The following is a 17,741-nucleotide window of genomic DNA, read 5'->3' on the forward strand; positions in this document are numbered from 1 at the left end:
AAATTCAAGAAGAATTTGACAACCTGATGTAAGTCAGAGTTTCTTCTCTGATTTTGCCACACTTTAGATTTGTACCCTTGTACATGTAGTGTGCTATTTAGTCCCGTGATACATATGCCTGCAATCTGTATCATCCAAAGGAGAGAACTGTGTATGTGTAACTATTCAAATTTCACAGGAAAGCTGAATTCCCTTCCAGTGATACAGATCCTTTAAAAAGTACTGCCATTCAATTTGGGGTATCTTTTTTCTGTAGATACTGTGGAAGATCAATTCCACCATCTCTCACTAGTGGTGGCAATATGATGACATTGTCCTTCACAACAGATCACAGCATTGCATCTGAAGGCTTCTCAGCTAATTATATCTCCCTGGATGCATCCAAAGGTAATATGTCAGTCTGTTCATTATGCAAATTAAATGTTTTCAGCTGTCACTGTAAATAACCACTACAAGAAACAGAATCATTATTTTCTGTGTTGCCAGAAGACTTCCTGGTGCCTCTTCTACTCCTTCTTATTCATTCTGCTTTATTCAAAAGCTTTTTACTCCCTAGGAAAGCGGAAAGCAATTTCTGTAAGCAGCATTGTTGCTTTCCTTTAAAAGTCAGTAAGAGCTGACATGGCAGAACTTCATGAATTATTTAGGAAAAGTATTTTCTGAATTTTCTTCGTCCATTCTGAGCTGAGTATGTGTGATCTACGAAACTTAGTGATCATGGACAACTCACTTGAATGGGAGACCCTTGGGTGCCATAAAAAATTAATTTAGTCTCTGTAAGGTTCAGTATTGATGGTGGGTAGAGAAAGGTCAATTAGGATGAAATTTGATAAAGCAGCAAAATAACCTGAAAGCACAAGCAATTTTTTCATTACAACAGAGTGCAACATTTCTGTCTCCACCAGAGTTCAAGGCTCCTGTTATACATTAATTCCCTTTTTTAAGTATTTTCTAAAGGGCTAAGACTTCAGTGAGGTTAAGGAAGAATGTCTTCTCATTCTCTCAGTTCTCTTTTGGACATTAGGAGGATTTTTTTTTCACAGAAAGGGTGGTTAAACATTGGAATGAACTGCCCAGGGAAGTGGTGGAGTCACCATCCCTGGGTGTGTTCAAGAAACAAATGAACACAGCACTTAGTGCTATGGAAGGTAGGGGGACAGGGTCTGCCTAGCAGAACTAAACCACAAAGAAGCACAAGGGAAATAATATAAAAATGATAATGTGTTTATAGCTGAGTTGTTTGCTATCCATCACTATCCAGTTTCTATGTGGTTTCCATGTAATGCAGACTACAAGGGATTTGTTAGATGAATACCAGAAATTCATAGTACTCATCTATGCAGCCACAAAGTACCAATGGCTGTTCATTGTGTGCTTTTAATTTCTTTAATTTTCCTAATTCCTGAATTTATTCAACCTGTTTAAAAGCACCAAATTTTCCAATTCCTAACTGCTTTCTTGGGGATGGATATCTTGGGAACATTGGCTATTATTTCATCTCTCAAGCGTGTGTATAGGCAGAACCAGTACAGATTTTGCTACTGTGGTTTTATTCACTACCAGATAACTTACAAATCCAAAGAAACCATTTCCTCAGCTGCCTACATTTGTATTCGGGTTATCTGGTGTTGAAACCAAAAAGCCTGTAGAAACAATTAGGATTTAATGAGAACTATTTCAAGGAGGAAATTTTTATTTCTTAGAAAGTAATAGGCAAAAAAACAAATTCTACTTTTGAAAATCTTTCCAGGAAAACTCTGTGGTTTGAAATCTGAATTCTTACTGGTGAGAAATTGTGAAATTATCATCCTTATAAAGTCTTTTTTTTAGCCTTTGTTTGCAACTGCAAACTAAACCTTCTGTAAATATCATTGTTGCTTTTTAATGTGATATTTTTTCCTTCTAACTCACCTCAGATTATTATAATGGGTGGATTGATTCCTAAATATTCTTATAGCAACTTTTCCCAGAGTTCTTCAAGATCAAAGTATTTTTTACTCAACATTAATCTGTATTTCTGTTTCTGTTGTAGCCATATCTGTTTCTGTGGGTCTGTTAGTCATTTCAGTGCTGTCCAGTTTCACAGTTCTGCCTCCTTTCTTCTCTATCCGCCCCCCCCCGCCCCCTTACCACCACCATGGTGATGGGCTTTTGTCATCTTAATTCGAAGCACTGCAATGTGTATTGTGTGGAGTTCCAACTGCATCAATGCTGTCCCTGGAATGTTTTCAAATAATGCCTTAAAAATGCACATCTGCTGTCTCTTTGATGCTTTTAACAACTATATAATAGGTTTATATGAAATGAGCGCTGTGTAATACCTTAATCCAAACTATATTGCATCTAGGAATTTCTTTTCCCATAATGAACACAAATATCTGTACTATTCTTCACCCAATCTGCACTAACTCTCAATTTCCTCTCACTCTTGGAATGATCTTTAGAACAAAGACTTTTAATTTCAACCACTACAGCTTGTATAAATATGGCAAGGTAGGACATAGATAGTGAAACTGAGAGTAATAAACTTACAGAGAGGCTGAAACTATTATTTGGTTTTTTTACATAGATTTGTTTCTTTTGGTCCAGTACAAGCATAGCAGTACCATAAAGTTTTCATAAATACTAGAGAGTTAAAATTCATTTTTCTTTAAGAATAAAGTGCTTTGAAATGTCTGTGGCCTGAGAGAAGGCAAACACATGTATGTGGATTTTGGTGTGAGTAGCAACTCCTCACTTCCCTGCAATCATATAAAGTTTAGTTTTCCCACTGTGAGATGTTTAGGTCTGGTCTTCATGTCATGTATATCCAGTTACACTAAGGTAGCAAACTGCTAAGCATAATAATGTCTGAGAGATACTAAAACTATGATTTTTTTTCTTTACATCTGCTGCTAATTTAGATTTTTCTTCTGCTAAAGAAAATATGGTTCTAATAATGTTTCTTGTGCAATAAGAATTCTTCATATTTTTTCAGTTGTGTTTTCTTAGCTAGCTAGAGCATAACCAGGATAAGAACTTGTCAAAGATGTTCTGCTTCATATTACACATTTCAATAGCCTTTTGCCTGGAGTTATTTCAGAGAATAAGCTATTGAAAAGATGGACAAGATTCTCCCTCTTCCCCCTGCCAAATAAATAGAAGTTAAAAACAGAAGGATATGTAGGAGTGAATTTTGTTTAATGCAAAATGAAGCTAATTTTCTACTCCATGCATCTTGGTAAACAATGTTTTTGTTAGCATGGCTTATCTGTGATATATTATATATATATAAAAGAATAAAAAGCAAAGCTATATTTCCTGTCAAAAAAAGAAAAAAAAAATGGAATGCCACAAGATGCAGCCATGGTCATGGCCCATAAAGTGCAAACAATTGTTTTAGCAGTCTGCCAGCCAGTAGCTGTGAATAGCTCATGTAGCAGCAATACAGATGGAAATCCTTCAGTCAGACATGCCCACGATACTCATTTTAAAATGTGTATCACACACCTAAACTGTAGGCATCTTGGATTCTTAGTTCTTTGTCATCCTTCTGTCATTTAAAGGGAAAAGTCATATGGAATGCAAGGTAATATTTTGATTTGTTTCAAAGAGTCCAGGTCAAAACTACCAGACACATGGATGTCACAAAAGCCATGTAAGTGTTGTGGAAGATTTTAGCATTGCTTTCTGCCAGTTTTGGCTGACCACATCACAAATAACCCACATAAAAATATCAAAAATTCTTTGAAAGAGTTTACTCTTTCCTAGAACTTTTGTGCAGGGTCTTGATAGATACAAGCCACAGTTTTCCAGTAGGAATAGTACTGGAATCAGTGCTATTATATTTTTTTTTTCCCACTCAACTTCTTCTTATGAAATAAGTGGGAATTCATCTGTTTTATTTTGAATTGGGGTTTTGGCAGTGTGTTTGATTTGTTTGTTGGTTGGTTTTCTGTTTGTCTGGGGTTTTTAAAATTTGTTTCTTTCTTTTGAGATACTTCATTTCATTCTTTCTGCTAGGAAAAGTTAACTTTAACAAGGTTGTTAACAGATTGCCTTCCTGACAGCATTTTTCTTCCTGGTTTTTCTCTGGCTTTGGTGAAAGATAATTTTCCTCGTTATCATCCTGAATTGCGAATATTATTTATCAGGATGGTAATCTGGTTTTAAATATCTTCATTGCAGATTATATGTTAGTTACAATGACTGTTTGGATGAGGCAGAGTTTGAGAAGGATGAGGAAAGAGAAAAACATCTGTGAATCCAGTACTTTAAAAGTGCACCTGAAAGTGTAGCGTGGATTTGTGTGTCTTCTTCCTTGATAGCGGAGTACAAGTTGAGATCTTCATTTCCATCTTCCTGACTGAACCCTGAATTATTAGGAGCATGATGCCTGGCTTTGGTCTTCAGCTGAACGAGCAATGACAAGAATGGAAAGTAATGTCTGACAAACAGGTGTGCTCAGAGATGTACAGAGAATGCTTGAATGAGGTTGAATTAAGACAGAAAATAAAGCTGATGCCCTATATGTGTCTTGGGCATCCGCTCAGCTCCCCCCAAGTCTCAGGAAAAAGGCTAAACTGGCTGGCACCTGACAACTTGTTAGGCTGCTGTAACCTGGCAGTGTTTCATCAGGGTGTTATTCTGCCTATAAAAGCCAAAATAAGTGAGTGGAGTACAACTCCATGGTATGTGTGTTTAGGTGTAAAGCAGAAGGCAGACGGAGATTCTTTTTGAACCATTGTATCCAGTATTTTGAGAGAATTTGGGTCCAACATGCTACAAAAGACCTTTGTGTGCCTCCTTGGCAAAATCAAGCCCGTTAGCATCTGCCAGCAGCAGTAACAGAAGGCTCTGAAGTGCAGATGTGCTTTCACATTGCCTGTGGAGAGGCATATACTTCATGTGATGGTTTCTTCTTTCTTTTCCTAAGCATGCATGGTACTACATAAAGAGTGAATAGTTAGGGATCCTGGCTTTCCTTTGGTACAGTGAGATTGGAAGAAAAATCCCATGTTACATACTGCACTATTGCTTGGTTTTTGATTAATCAGGATTGTGGCAACTGATTGTATCTGTTTAGGGGAAAAAATACGAATATAATTTTCTACATTATGCATAATTGCATGAGTGGTAGTACAAAAGCTGGCGTTTTTCTCTGCTATTGGCTATTACAGTGGGTTACTGCCATTTATGGCATTTTTCTCAGAAAAGCTAACACATTCAGTACTAAAATCAGAAGGCAGATTGAATAGCTTTCAAAACCTCATACACTGGGCAAAGCTAGATGTGTGATTGTCCTCAACAATTGCCTCTTTCTGTTTTTCATGAGCTGTAATAAGTGTCTTCCAACTAAACTGAATTAATGCTTTTTTCCAGACACATAATAATCACATATGCTATTAGACTGCTTTCTGAACTTTGGCAAAGGAGTCAAAGTACTTTTTTCCTGCTAACTTGCTAAGTGTTCACTGAAGAGTCTGTTATTGCCCAAACACACCCCAAAATGTTGTTAGGGAGGTGAGTGCTAAAGGGGAGTTCCAGCTCTCCTCCTGAAAGTAGAACACCATGAATTAATCCAGTTACCAGAAAAGAGTTGGCTGTCAAAAAACATGGGTTCATCTATGCTTTTTTAAATCCTCATAGCAGCCAGCATACTCCATCTATACTTGGATTTATTTCACTATAGCCAGAAGTCTAACATTTGTAAGGCAATCACTGTTCCATCTTCTGTATTTATTAACCCTTAGTTCATAAAGAAGATTTTTAAGTGAAATATAAAGTATTACAGAGCATCCAGTTTAGAACAGAACACTTGGGATATAAGTTTCTGTCTGGGTTCCTCCCAGGAAGAAAAACTTTGGTGAGGGAGGGAACCTGGACAATTCTGTGGAAATTGTTATTAAAAGGGCTGATAAAAAAATTTGGCTTCTGTAGTGCTAATTTTACTGTAAGGGTTCTTATCTAGTACTCCAGTTTTAATATTCTACAGGTTGAAAGCTGTTATTCTTTGTCTCAACCTTTGAAAGAGTAAGTAATGGCAGTATTGCAAGACCTCTAATCATAAAGTATGCACAAATCAGACACCTATCCCTCCAAACACAGGAGGAAATAACTGGTTAAAAATAAGTAACCTAACAAATATACACCCATTTTCTTTTTAATTTTTTACTGCTTTTTCTGTAGTGGTCTGTTAGGAAAACTTGGATCACATTTCTAAGTCAGATTTCTAACCCTTCAGTCAGCATTTTCAAGAAAACATGACTTGAGGATGTGGGGTTTGATAATAAGCTGTTCATATCACAAAACACCATGGGAGCTGGCAGCACAGCCAGGGCATCATAAGGATTTACAAAGCAGCACAAGGGTCTTATGGTGACCAGGACCAACCTGTTTGTTACATGTGTACAGTTAAGCATATCTGTGATGGAAAACATAAATTACTAAAATTCTAGATAAAGAGATAATTTCATGGATAATTATTTTAGGTAAACTAGTGCATGAAACCTTTTTGATTTCTCAATACCAAAACACAAGCCAATGGCAGAAAATCACTGCCCTTTTTCAGTGTCCTGTTTCTCTGTTCTCCCCATGATGAATTAGGAACATGAGTCTGGGAGCTAGTTTTGGGAGTATTTATCCCACAGAAAATGTTTGCAACAGAGGCCTTCCAGGTGACCCAGAGTGCAAAAAACCACTATTAAAAATACACCATTAAAAGAAAAAGTGTTTCAATAGTTAGAATGGCGAGAGAACAGACATGGAAATGACCAACCTTAGACATGAAGGACCTAGCTCCATCCCTTCCCCCTAAGTTGTTATGCAATTAAAGACTTAAGCATAAACATTGCTACACTGCAGCTGTGCTGTGTTAGAAAGCAGATCTCAGAGATCTGTGGCAACCACCTTAAATGAGTGTAATTGAACATAATATTTTGTTTGCTCTCTCGTTTCTATTTATTCCTCCTATTTGGTAGGAACTATTTAATTTCTTATATTTGCAGTCTGTAGGACCTGAAATGGGGAAACAGAGGACCAGAATGAGTCCCCAGGGTCCTCAAATCCAGTCCAAAATTTTATGCCACTCCCCCTGTCCTTTTTATTTTTAGCTAAAAGCTACAAAATGTGAACCCCTCCTTAAATTAATCCAACTGTGTCTTAAGAACAGTGTCTTAAGAACAGTGGACTGTTTTCTCCCTTCTGCATCTGTTATGCTGATTGGATCATTGCTATAGAAACTTACTTCCTAATAGAAACTTTCTCCTAATTTCTATGTATGTGTACTAATGGACATTTTTTAACCTTCAGAACTTGTTCTGTCTTTGAGAATGCATTCTATTTTTCCTTTCTTCAACCTTCTTGAAGCTTGTCTGCTCTTGCTAAGCCAAACAAGTTAAACTCTTCTAGTGTCTCTTGCCTACCAATCTGCTAATTTCCTGCTATTTCCACAACCTCTGTCTTACTTGTTCTCATGTGATTTTCAGAATGTCTGTGACCATGGTTATCCACATTTTTCCAGGTGGCATGTCACCATTGCATTGTGCAGTAACATCAGACTTTCCTGTTTTGCCTGAAAACACCTGGCAGAGTTCACATTTCTTCTTGCCTTTTTTGCAGCCATATCACAAACTTTACTCATTGACTGTGATCAACTAATAGACAACAATTCTTCTTTCCAAACAAAGTTTCATACTATTTTATAGCAAATGTTTTTATTCCTACTCATTATGCCTGTGCTTTGAAAAGAGCTTCTTTTTACTTATTGCTTAGATTCTACCTCAACGTTAGTCCACCCTACTTTCTTCTTCCCAGTTCATACATTGCTCACAAAAAAAAAAAAATAAAAAAGAAAAAAAAAAGTCATTCACTTAAATATAAGACCTTAGGTAAAACTCTTGTGTCCTCAAATTCTAAGGATTATACCACTTTCTAACTTTTTTTCTCTTACAGCCAAGAAAATGGGAAAAGGAATTTAGATATTAAATCCCCTCTAACAGGTTTGACCATGGGGAATGCTTGAAAACAATGTAGCTTCTCCTCATAATTAGAAACTATATTTAGTTTCCATCACCATTGCTTTTCAGAAATTCAGGAATCCTACCTTTCATGTTCAGCAAAACATTCCTTTCAGTTTCCTTTCTCTGCTTACTTGGGCTTTAGGACAAAGCCATCTAGGCAGCTGAAAGTGCTTTTATGTTGCCTATTTATTACAGACACAGTGTTCTGGTAAAAGCTGAAAAAATCAACTCAACTGTAAGAAATCCCATGAAGCAGCTGGATTCTGGTTTTAGTTTATACTGTTGATGTTCAGCACTAAGATGTGTCCAGGAAGAGTTATAATGCACAGGAACACAGGATGTTTGCTCCTCTGCCTGTTGAAAATAGAAATTTCCTGTTAATTTAGCAGACATATGACATTAATTCATCTCTGTTTCTTTTCTTTTTAAAGTTTGCTCACAAAACTACACTTCTGAAACTGGTGATCTAACATCTCCAAACTACCCCAGTAACTACCCTGTGCGGACTGAGTGCATATACACCATCACAGTGGGAATGAACAGACAGATTGTGCTGACCTTCACCGACTTCATCTTGGAAGGGAATAAACGCTGCACAGAGGATTATGTAGAAATCAGGCAAGGCTAATTATTTCTCTTGTCCTTAGTACTGATTGTACATTGTCCAAACCCACTTAAGCATGTTCAGAATCTTTAGTTTTAACTATACAGCTTGCTGTCAGTGGGAAAAGGACTTCCGAGAGAACTTTAAAGGCTACCTTTTCCTCCTCTCATCCTGCTCTGTTGTCAGCTTTCCCACTTGATAAATTCCAGTCCTGAGAACAAGTGGAGTGTGTTGACTGTGTTCCCATGCACTGCATTTGGATTGTTTTCCTTAGTGCAGAAACAAAGAGTTTTATCATCTGTTTTATGACATATTCTCCATGATATTTGAAAAGTCATGGCAGTTAGGTGAAGTTCCAGGTGACTGGAAAAGGGGAAGCATTGTACCCATTCTTAAAAAGGGTATAAAAGAGGAGCCTGGGAACTATTGACCTGTCTGCCGAACCTCTGTGCCTGGGAATATCATGGAACAGATCCTCCTAGAAACTCTCCTAAGGCACATGGAAGACAGGGAGGTGGCTGCAGACAACCAGCATGATTTCACCAAGGATATTCTTGACCCACCCAGTGGCCTTCTGTGATAGAATGATTACATCAGTGGTTAGCAGCTACAGATGTCATCTGCATGGACTTCTATGAAGGTTTTGACACAGTCCCCACAACATTCTTCTCACTAAATTGGAGAGAGATAGATTGGATGTGTGAATGGTTTGGAAGATGAGGAATTGATTGGATTATCACATCCAGAGGGTAGTGGTGGTCAATGGCTTGATGTGGAGATGGAGATCTCTGACTCAGGGTCTGTACTGAGACTGGAGTTATTAAATATCTTCATTAATGACATAGACAGTGGGATCGAGTGCACCCTCAGCAGGTTTGCAGATGCCACCAAGCTGAGTGGTTCAGCTGACATACCTGAATGACAGGATGCAGTCCAGGGGGACCTGGATGAGGTTGACCAATTGGCCCATGTGAACTTCGTGAGGTTCAACAAGGCCAAGTACAAGGTCCTGCTCCTGTTTTGGAGCAACTCTCAGTATCAATACAGGCTGGGGAGTGAATAGATCAAGAACAGCCTAGTGGAGAAGGACTTGGGGGTGGATGAAAAATCAGAGAGGATCTGGCAGTATCCCCTTGCATCCCAGAAAGCCAACTGTATCCTGGAATGCACCAAAAGCAGCGTGGGCAGCAGGGCAGGGGAGGTGATTCTGGCCCTGTGCTCTGCCCTGGTGAGAGAAACCCCACCTGGAACACAGCACCCAGCTCCGTAGCCCCCAGCATAAGGACATGGACCTCTCAGAGCAAGTTCAAAGGAGGACCATGAAGACAATCAGAGGGCTGGAGCACTCTCATATGAAGACAGGCTGAGAGAGTTTGGATTGTTCAGAAGAAACTTTTTGCCATGAGGGTAGTGAGGCACTGGAACAGGTTGCCTGCAGAAGTAGCTGATGCCCCATCCCTGGAAATGTTCAAGGTCAGGCTGGACAAGACTTTGAGCAACCTGATCTATTTAAGGATGTCCCTATTCCTTGCAGAGTTGGGCAGCATAGATGACCCTTAAATGTCCCTTCCAACCCAAACTATTTTATATTCTGTATTTGTATTTATAGTGTTTAGACAGCAGCTACTCTAGGAGGTAACAAAGGAACATATAAATAATCTGCTATATTTTTCTATACTGGCATCACCATTAAACTTAGGATACTAACCTAGTGATTTCTAGGAAATTTTACAGGACAGAGACAAACAGAAGAAAGTAATATTTGCAGGAAGGAAGTACCTGCTTAGAGTACAGCAGCACCAAGCAAATATCCTTTCTGCTGTGTGGCTGCAGATGGATTTGCATTTTGCAGTGTTGGTGCACCCATTCCTGTCCGCATGAGCCAGCTCTCTGGGTGAACCATATCTGAAGAATGCAGTGTGTTTTCCAGACTGAGCATGCTAAGTTTCCATTACATCACTGAGCACCATGATAAAGCTCATCCTGAACATTATACCAGATATTCTTTATGGGTTATTCCTTGGTAAACAGTACCTTCTTTTTAAAGCCAAACAAAAATCTGCTTGCTGAAGTTGCAGTATTGAGGTTCTGAATTCCATCTGAATTAGCTGGGGTTTTTCAGCTGTACATACCAACTGGAGAAAGTTATAAAAACCTTAAAAGCTTTCTCAATATTTTCTAAGTAACGCATTTCTTTTTTTTTTCTTTTTAGAAAAACAATCTGAGATTAAATTTAATCTAACTTTATTTTAGCAATTAACGCTTCAATTTGGGGTGACCCAAAATGAAAACAGGGTGATTTTTTTCACTTTTTCACCTTAAGAACTGGAAGCATTTATTTATAGCATAAATCTAACTCTGTTTTCACTGTGAAGAGTTCATCTGCATTAAACAGGTTTTAAGATATGGACAGAACATTCTAAGTGCAACTCAGCACATTGCTGCTGCCATGAATGGATTTTTAGAATGTCTCTTCAAACCTGATACTGTTAAATGGGATAGCTACATAAGTCTTAGGTGAAGTGCCACTCTCATTTCTTGTCCTGAGGTGTCCTCTGATAAATTGCATTCAGCCAACTAAGAAAATTGTTCATCTGACCACAGCTGCAGAGGCCAAGATGCAAGTGAGGGGAGTTCTGGCACATTTCTTCAACTGCCAGTAACATGAGACAGCGGCAAGCAGTTTAAGCTGGGAGGATGACAAGAAAACAGAGTCGCAAAAGAGTACATAGGAATTTTTCTCAAAAGCAGCTGTAAACCTGTGATATGCAATTGAAAGTCCACTTAAAAAGCATCATAGCAAGATCACACACATAAATAGATTATAAATTATCTGCTATTGTCTTACTGACCTGTAGGTTGTTTGTAGTATGAAAGTGCTTAAAACCAAGGTCAGGAAGCAATTGATAAGCAGGGTGTCCTTGTCTTTGTTATTCCCATAAGGCATGTGCAGAAGGCAAAACAGAACATTAGCTCTGAATCCTGATTACAGTATTAAAATATGTTACTGGAATATTAATTAATCTAAAAACAGGAAAATAAGTGGTTGTTGAACCAGTTCTGAAGACTAAGAAAAATATTTCAAAACATGCACCACATCAGTGAAATGAATTCAAAAACGAATTCCCATTTGTGTGGTGGCACCTAAACAAGTCTTTTTTTAAATAAGTCAGCTCATCTAGATTTGTGCCAAGCTAAATAGTGAGGAGTGAGAAAATGACTACTTCAAATTAGAATATTAGAATATTACCTTTGGTAATTTACCCCAATGATTGTCACCTTGTAAAACATAGAGAATGTAGTATACCTGAGACACTTCTCAAGCTTGTCATTGTGTTGACACACTCTCAGGCTGCTGAGATGAGAGAGTGACGTACCCAGCAAGCAGGTGGTTATGGCAGAGATTATTACTGCAAGTAGCAAGATTCGGTATTTGGCAGCAGTATTTCTGTTGAAGATGAAGAGCCAGGATTAGTCTTTCCCAGGCCTGAAAGAAACACAAGATTTTTGATTTGCTAGCATTTCTCATGGTATCTCTTTGACCGAAGATTTTTCTTCTTTACCATTCTAGAGATGGAGGCTATGAAACTTCTCCTCCTCTGGGAAAATACTGTGGTACAGACCTGCCTCCTGTTATAATTTCTCATGGTAACAAGCTGTGGATAAAGTTTGTAAGTGATGTATTTGGTGTAAGGAGAGGATTTTCAGCAGAGTGGGATGGTACCTCAGCAGGTAAAATGACTGCATCAAGTATAGAACTATTTTACACATCTTATTTTTGATCTTCTGTTTGTATTTCATTTCTCACCTTTTCCCTCACAGTTTTTCTGCTTCCAATCTTCTAAAGTCTGTCTGCTAATTATATAGTGACATGTGTGCATGTTCTTAAGATCAAGGATATTTCTTGATCCTTGGGCTTTCTTTTTTACAAGAGAAGAGCATACTATTCCCTAGATAAAAAGCTGCTTCAATTTTCTCTTATGTTTAGGAAAGCAGTAATTAAGAATTTAATGAAGAGGTTTCTAATTTCTAATTTTTCTCTATCAGAAGCATCCCTCAAATTAGATAGTTAATACTTCTATTTGCTACAGGCTCTCTTGTGCTTTCAGCATTGATGGCTGGATGCAGATTTTTGAGGCATTACTATAAATGTTAAGAGCATGTGAAAGGTGTCAGTAGTGAAAGTCACAAACACCGGGTTTAGTTCTCTACTCTTCTAGTTGTTAAATGTCGGTTTGCTTTCTCTGCTATTTTCAGGTTGTGGTGGGACTTTCACAGCAGCTTCTGGCTTCTTCATGTCTCCCAACTACCCTATGCCATATTACCACAATTCAGAGTGCTACTGGCTGCTCAAAGGAAACCGAGGAAGTCCATTCGAAATCCAGTTTGAGCAGTTCCATCTAGAATATCACCAGAAGTGCAACTTTGATTACCTTGCGGTGAGTGCCCTGTGGCACTTTGCTCCATAGGAGGCAGATGAGTAGGCTGAGTACAAAGGCCAGGAAAAACACAGAGCCTTGGTTTTCAAACACACCTAAGTGAACAGACTAAGAACAGAAAAGCTCCGTGTTGTGCTGCCTTCATCTCACAGAGCTGTGAGAGGCAAGGCAGCAGTGTCTGTGTAGCTGCTGTTAAGAAAAGCATTTATGTCTAGTTAGAAAGAACCTAACAGATAGAAACAAGAATCTGTCTGTATGTTTTAAGTTTTCTGTGTTTTGTACCAAGGCCTTAATATGTTTTCTTAGTAAATTATGCGGAACAATGGTGTCAATAACCATATTGTTAATCCCAAATTTCATATTTGAATTGTCCCATAAATTATTTGAATATTTTTAACAAAATTGAACTGGAGTGCTGTGTTCCCCTCTTGGTGACTAAGCCCCAAAAAACCCACTAGTATTCAGTTACTGGCTTCCTGTTTTTGCTTATTTCTGAAATGCCTGCCAGGCTTCCTCTGAACAGAAATGGAATTTAACCTCTTGTATACCCACTAACATTTCCCTAAGCAGACATTTGTCAGGGGGAAATTAACTGTATTTGTAATGTCATCAGCTTTATTATATTTTAATTTTTATTTTTTGTTTTTGATTTTTTTTTTTTTTTTAGATATATGATGGCAACAGCAGCAATGCTAGACAGCTAGGTAAATTTTGTGGGGATCAGATACCACAAACAGTCCATTCCAGTGGTGACAGTGTGTATGTAAAACTAAGGACAGACAACAGTCTGCAAGGTGGAGGTTTCTTAGCCAAATACAAACAGGGTAAGTAAAAGAAGATGAGGTGTTTCTGCAGCCCATATTGTCTGTGAAACTGCTCACAGCCCATGATCTTACTTATTTATCAGCACAGTAAAATGTATAGAGCACATGAATGACCCAGATTTTCTAGTCTGGTACAGTTACAGAACACAGAGAGCTAAAAGTTATCTGCCCAATAACTTGTGATGAAGATTATCTCCTCCTTAGGAGACAGCTAGTAAACTGGCTCTATTTCTATTACCTGCACCAGTGGCACTTACCACTCCAGATTTACTCGGAATAACAAGTTCTGGAAGTCCATAACAGGGAGGATTTGACTGTTCTTGCTCTTCTGCTCCTTCAGGCTCCTGAATTTTTAAAAGAAGGCAGATACAGAATTCTCTGATCATAGAGCTGCTTTTGAGGCAGGATGACAAAGGATAACAGAGTTTCTGTCAGCCAGACCGGATCATTGTGGGTGCTTGGGATAATTTAGCCTATAAGGAGAATTTTTAATTTTTAATTTTTCATATATCTTGTGGTAAGGGTAATACTTTTCTTGCAATCATTTTTTTTGTAAAATATCAGAAGAAATATCAAAATAATAGCATTTGTAGAAAAATACAAGACACATGACAAAGTTATTTTATTCCCAGTCATAATCTTGAATATAATCCTGGTGTTTACTTTTCTCTTTATTTATTTTTTTTATGGTTATATGCACATTGGAAGATATGTAATTTCATCACATACAAAGTGATTTGTAAACATCTCTGTGTCCTCTAAATATGACATGCCCAAGTGAGTAGGATTGTTGTAGGTTTATAGACATGAAGTTGTCCTAGGTTTGGACAATAGTAAATGGATTACAAAAAGCCAGAGCTATTCATCCACGCGTGACACATACAGCAATCAGAAGAGGGAGGGAGCCTTGGCTCCCTCATTCCTTACAGATATCACTACATATTCATCTACCAGGTACTTTTCAGACTGCAATGTCAAGAGGATATATTATAAAAGGTTCCCCCTGCCTTTCATTAATTAAACAGAAAGAGCACTTTCAGAGCACTCAGATGTAGAACCTGAGCTATCAGATAATGTGATTTACATTCATATTTAATTCCTGAAGATGCACCAGAGAAAGCTTTTAATGGCTTGCCCAAAAGCTAAAATTATGTAGGCAATATGTTGTAAAATAAGGATGCTTAGATACCAGATACATTTACATGTACATGAAAGAAATTTAATGATTAATTGGAAAATGTTGCAAAGGAAAACATGGTATCAAGTTACCATTCAAAGGCACCTTTGTGCCTGATATGTTTCTAGTAAAATCCTAGGGGATAGCAGATTTTACCCATCTTGTATTCTTCAAAACCCATTTTGTGTGCTTCGTCCTGCCCTTTCAAAAAGTCATATGCTTCAGTGTAGCTTTGCAGACAAGCTCCACTCCACTCCACCTGACCCTGACATGCAGCTGTATCCCAAGTATTTTGAAATACTGAAAGCACAGATCTTCCAATTGATTGGATAGAATAAAAAAATGTGCAGGAGGTAGGTGTACTATTAGTGGTGACAGACAATAGAACAGTTATGCAAGTGAATCTGAGCTATTTCTGCTGTTCAAACACTGCAGATTTGCTGCATAAACCAAACAGCCTGGTCTGCTCCCTGCCTCCTGCCCACTTCCCTGTGCATTAATTACACTGCTCTGCTCCCAGTACACATTGTGTGCTCTCTCCTGACAAGGGATTGCCCACACTGATATTTTTGTCTTTAGGGAAAGGGGGATACAGGAGAATGAGACTCACTTACCTAATGCCATAATTGTAATTTTGTTCTTTATTTAGTTTAGTTTATTTTCATTTTCTCTGCACTTCAAGGAAAGCTCTTATTATTCCAGGTGAGTGTCCAGTTCTTATGCTAGGGTGTTATTGAATGTTTCACAAGGAAAATCATGGCTCCTTTTTTAAATATTTGATTATCACATTCTCTTCCTGGGGCTAGAAAGCCCAATACTAGTAGTGTACTTTCCATTGGTTGTTCTAGCCAGGGAATCATAATTTTTTTCCTAGTTAGCTGAAATAAACCGCTTTTATCTATTAGTCAGTATTTGTTGAGCACCTCCCCAAATTGTTTCAAATGACAGGGTACATTTCTACGATTAGTTAAAAAAAAAAAGAAAATGTGTTTCATGAGTACCCACGTATTTAGACTTAGAGAAGACTGCCCAAAAATATGAATGTACTATATATACTGATGTCTACAAGTGTCTGAAAAGAAGGTCAAAATAATGCTGGAAGATTCAAGTTTGAATAGTTGGAATTTTGGTTGAAACATATAAAATTTGTTCTTCAATAAGTCACAATTCTCTTCCTGCATGGCTTCTCTAATCTGAATAAAAATATTTTTCACCTTGTAATGCTAAAAGTAACTTCAGTTAGTAATTTTTGAGATATTTGATTAATAACACTGTACAAAAATAATCAATTACCACTTTTTTTTCAGTTTGCCATGAAGTGCTGACTGTTAATCGTAGCCATGGTATATTGGAAAGTTTAAATTATCCAAATAATTATCCATTAAATGAGCACTGCAACTGGACAATCCAAACTACCAAGGGGAACACTCTCAACTATAGCTTCACTGCCTTTGATTTAGAAGGTGGATCTGACTGTGATCGTGACTTCTTGAAGGTATGTGTCTGGATTCTAGAAACAAGAAAAAGCAAGTCTTTAACAACAAAGAAAAATAATAAGATTGCAGAAGAGCAAGGGGAAATATATCTTATCTCAATTTTACCATTAAAGCTCAAGTGTTAAATCCAAACTATTTAATCCTGTTTCCTCAGTGATCAGTAGGGAGTGAAGCATTGCTATCTTAAGACAGGTACCTGCTACCTTAAGAGGCAGGTGTGTGCCTCTGAGAGGATGAATCACTCTCCAGGTGCCTTGGTTTGGTACAGTCTAACTTCCACCTTAGATTAGATGCACTGGATTTCATGGGCAAAGTGGGATGTTGTGATTCCAGCTTCATGCAAAGAAGGGAAAATCTTGAGATGAGAAATCTTGAGATCTGCATCTTTAAAAGCAGTAAAAAAAAATAAAATTAATGCACCCACAAGCAAAATGTGACATTTTTAGGTAAATGAAACCATCGAGTCAATCTAAAGCTAAGTAACATTTATTTTTATTTCCTCAAAAATAAATATTTCAAGGACAAAAAAAATGTTTTCTCAAAGTTTTCTAAGAAAACTGAAAAGTTATTTTCTCTCAATTTTGCACTTAGTACTGTAGGATGAAGAGGTTAGTCATGATCATTCTATACTGTGGATTATAATCTCCTGACTACAATTTTGCTGTTTTGCTGGACTAATTCATCCTTCAGGTCTCACCCTTGTACAGGAGAGCAGCATGTAGGCCCTGTTCTCTACTTAGGTTTTTGCAAAAGAAGAACTGAAATTTAGAGAAATCTTAGCAAAGACTATTTACAGCCAGGGAGGGGACTATGAAATAATACCTGTATTTCTGGGGATATTTACACCTAGGTATTGCAGAAGGTTCAGCAGCAGACCGGTTGATGGCCTAATCTGCTCCTTCTAGATGTCCTCCCTCACTCCCTCTACCTCGTTACTATGGCAGCTTTCATAGCTCAAAATTGGTAGTAAATTGGCAGAAGTGATGTTCTTCCAGCTTTCTTCTCTTTGTGGCCAGGAATGGAAAGGAAGAATAGACATGTGAAGAAAATAAACAAGGGAGCACTGTATCAAGAACTATTAAGCTCTGGTTTGTTTTTGTGAGGAGGCTGAAAAAGAAACATTGGAGCCAAGTGGAGAGGCCAGTGCTAGTCTCAAGATGCCTAAGGCCTTGACCCATGGAAAGCAGGAGCCCTGCACACA

The 17,741-nt window shown here is 37.9% G+C and overlaps 1 protein-coding gene across 1 annotated transcript in view; it reads left to right on the forward strand.

Annotated features, from left to right (window-relative positions):
- The window catches only part of CUBN (cubilin), a 142,745-nt gene that overhangs the window by 27,570 nt on the left and 97,434 nt on the right, over positions 1 to 17,741 (forward strand). The window contains exons 22-27 of the mRNA XM_058833158.1: positions 257 to 387; positions 8,432 to 8,618; positions 12,176 to 12,336; positions 12,862 to 13,043; positions 13,711 to 13,867; positions 16,352 to 16,539. Of these exons, the coding sequence (XP_058689141.1) occupies positions 257 to 387; positions 8,432 to 8,618; positions 12,176 to 12,336; positions 12,862 to 13,043; positions 13,711 to 13,867; positions 16,352 to 16,539 (1,006 nt within the window). The remainder of the gene's footprint in view (positions 1 to 256; positions 388 to 8,431; positions 8,619 to 12,175; positions 12,337 to 12,861; positions 13,044 to 13,710; positions 13,868 to 16,351; positions 16,540 to 17,741) is intronic.

The sequence above is a fragment of the Poecile atricapillus genome, chromosome 2 (genome assembly GCF_030490865.1).
Source record: "Poecile atricapillus isolate bPoeAtr1 chromosome 2, bPoeAtr1.hap1, whole genome shotgun sequence".
Taxonomy (NCBI): domain Eukaryota; kingdom Metazoa; phylum Chordata; class Aves; order Passeriformes; family Paridae; genus Poecile; species Poecile atricapillus.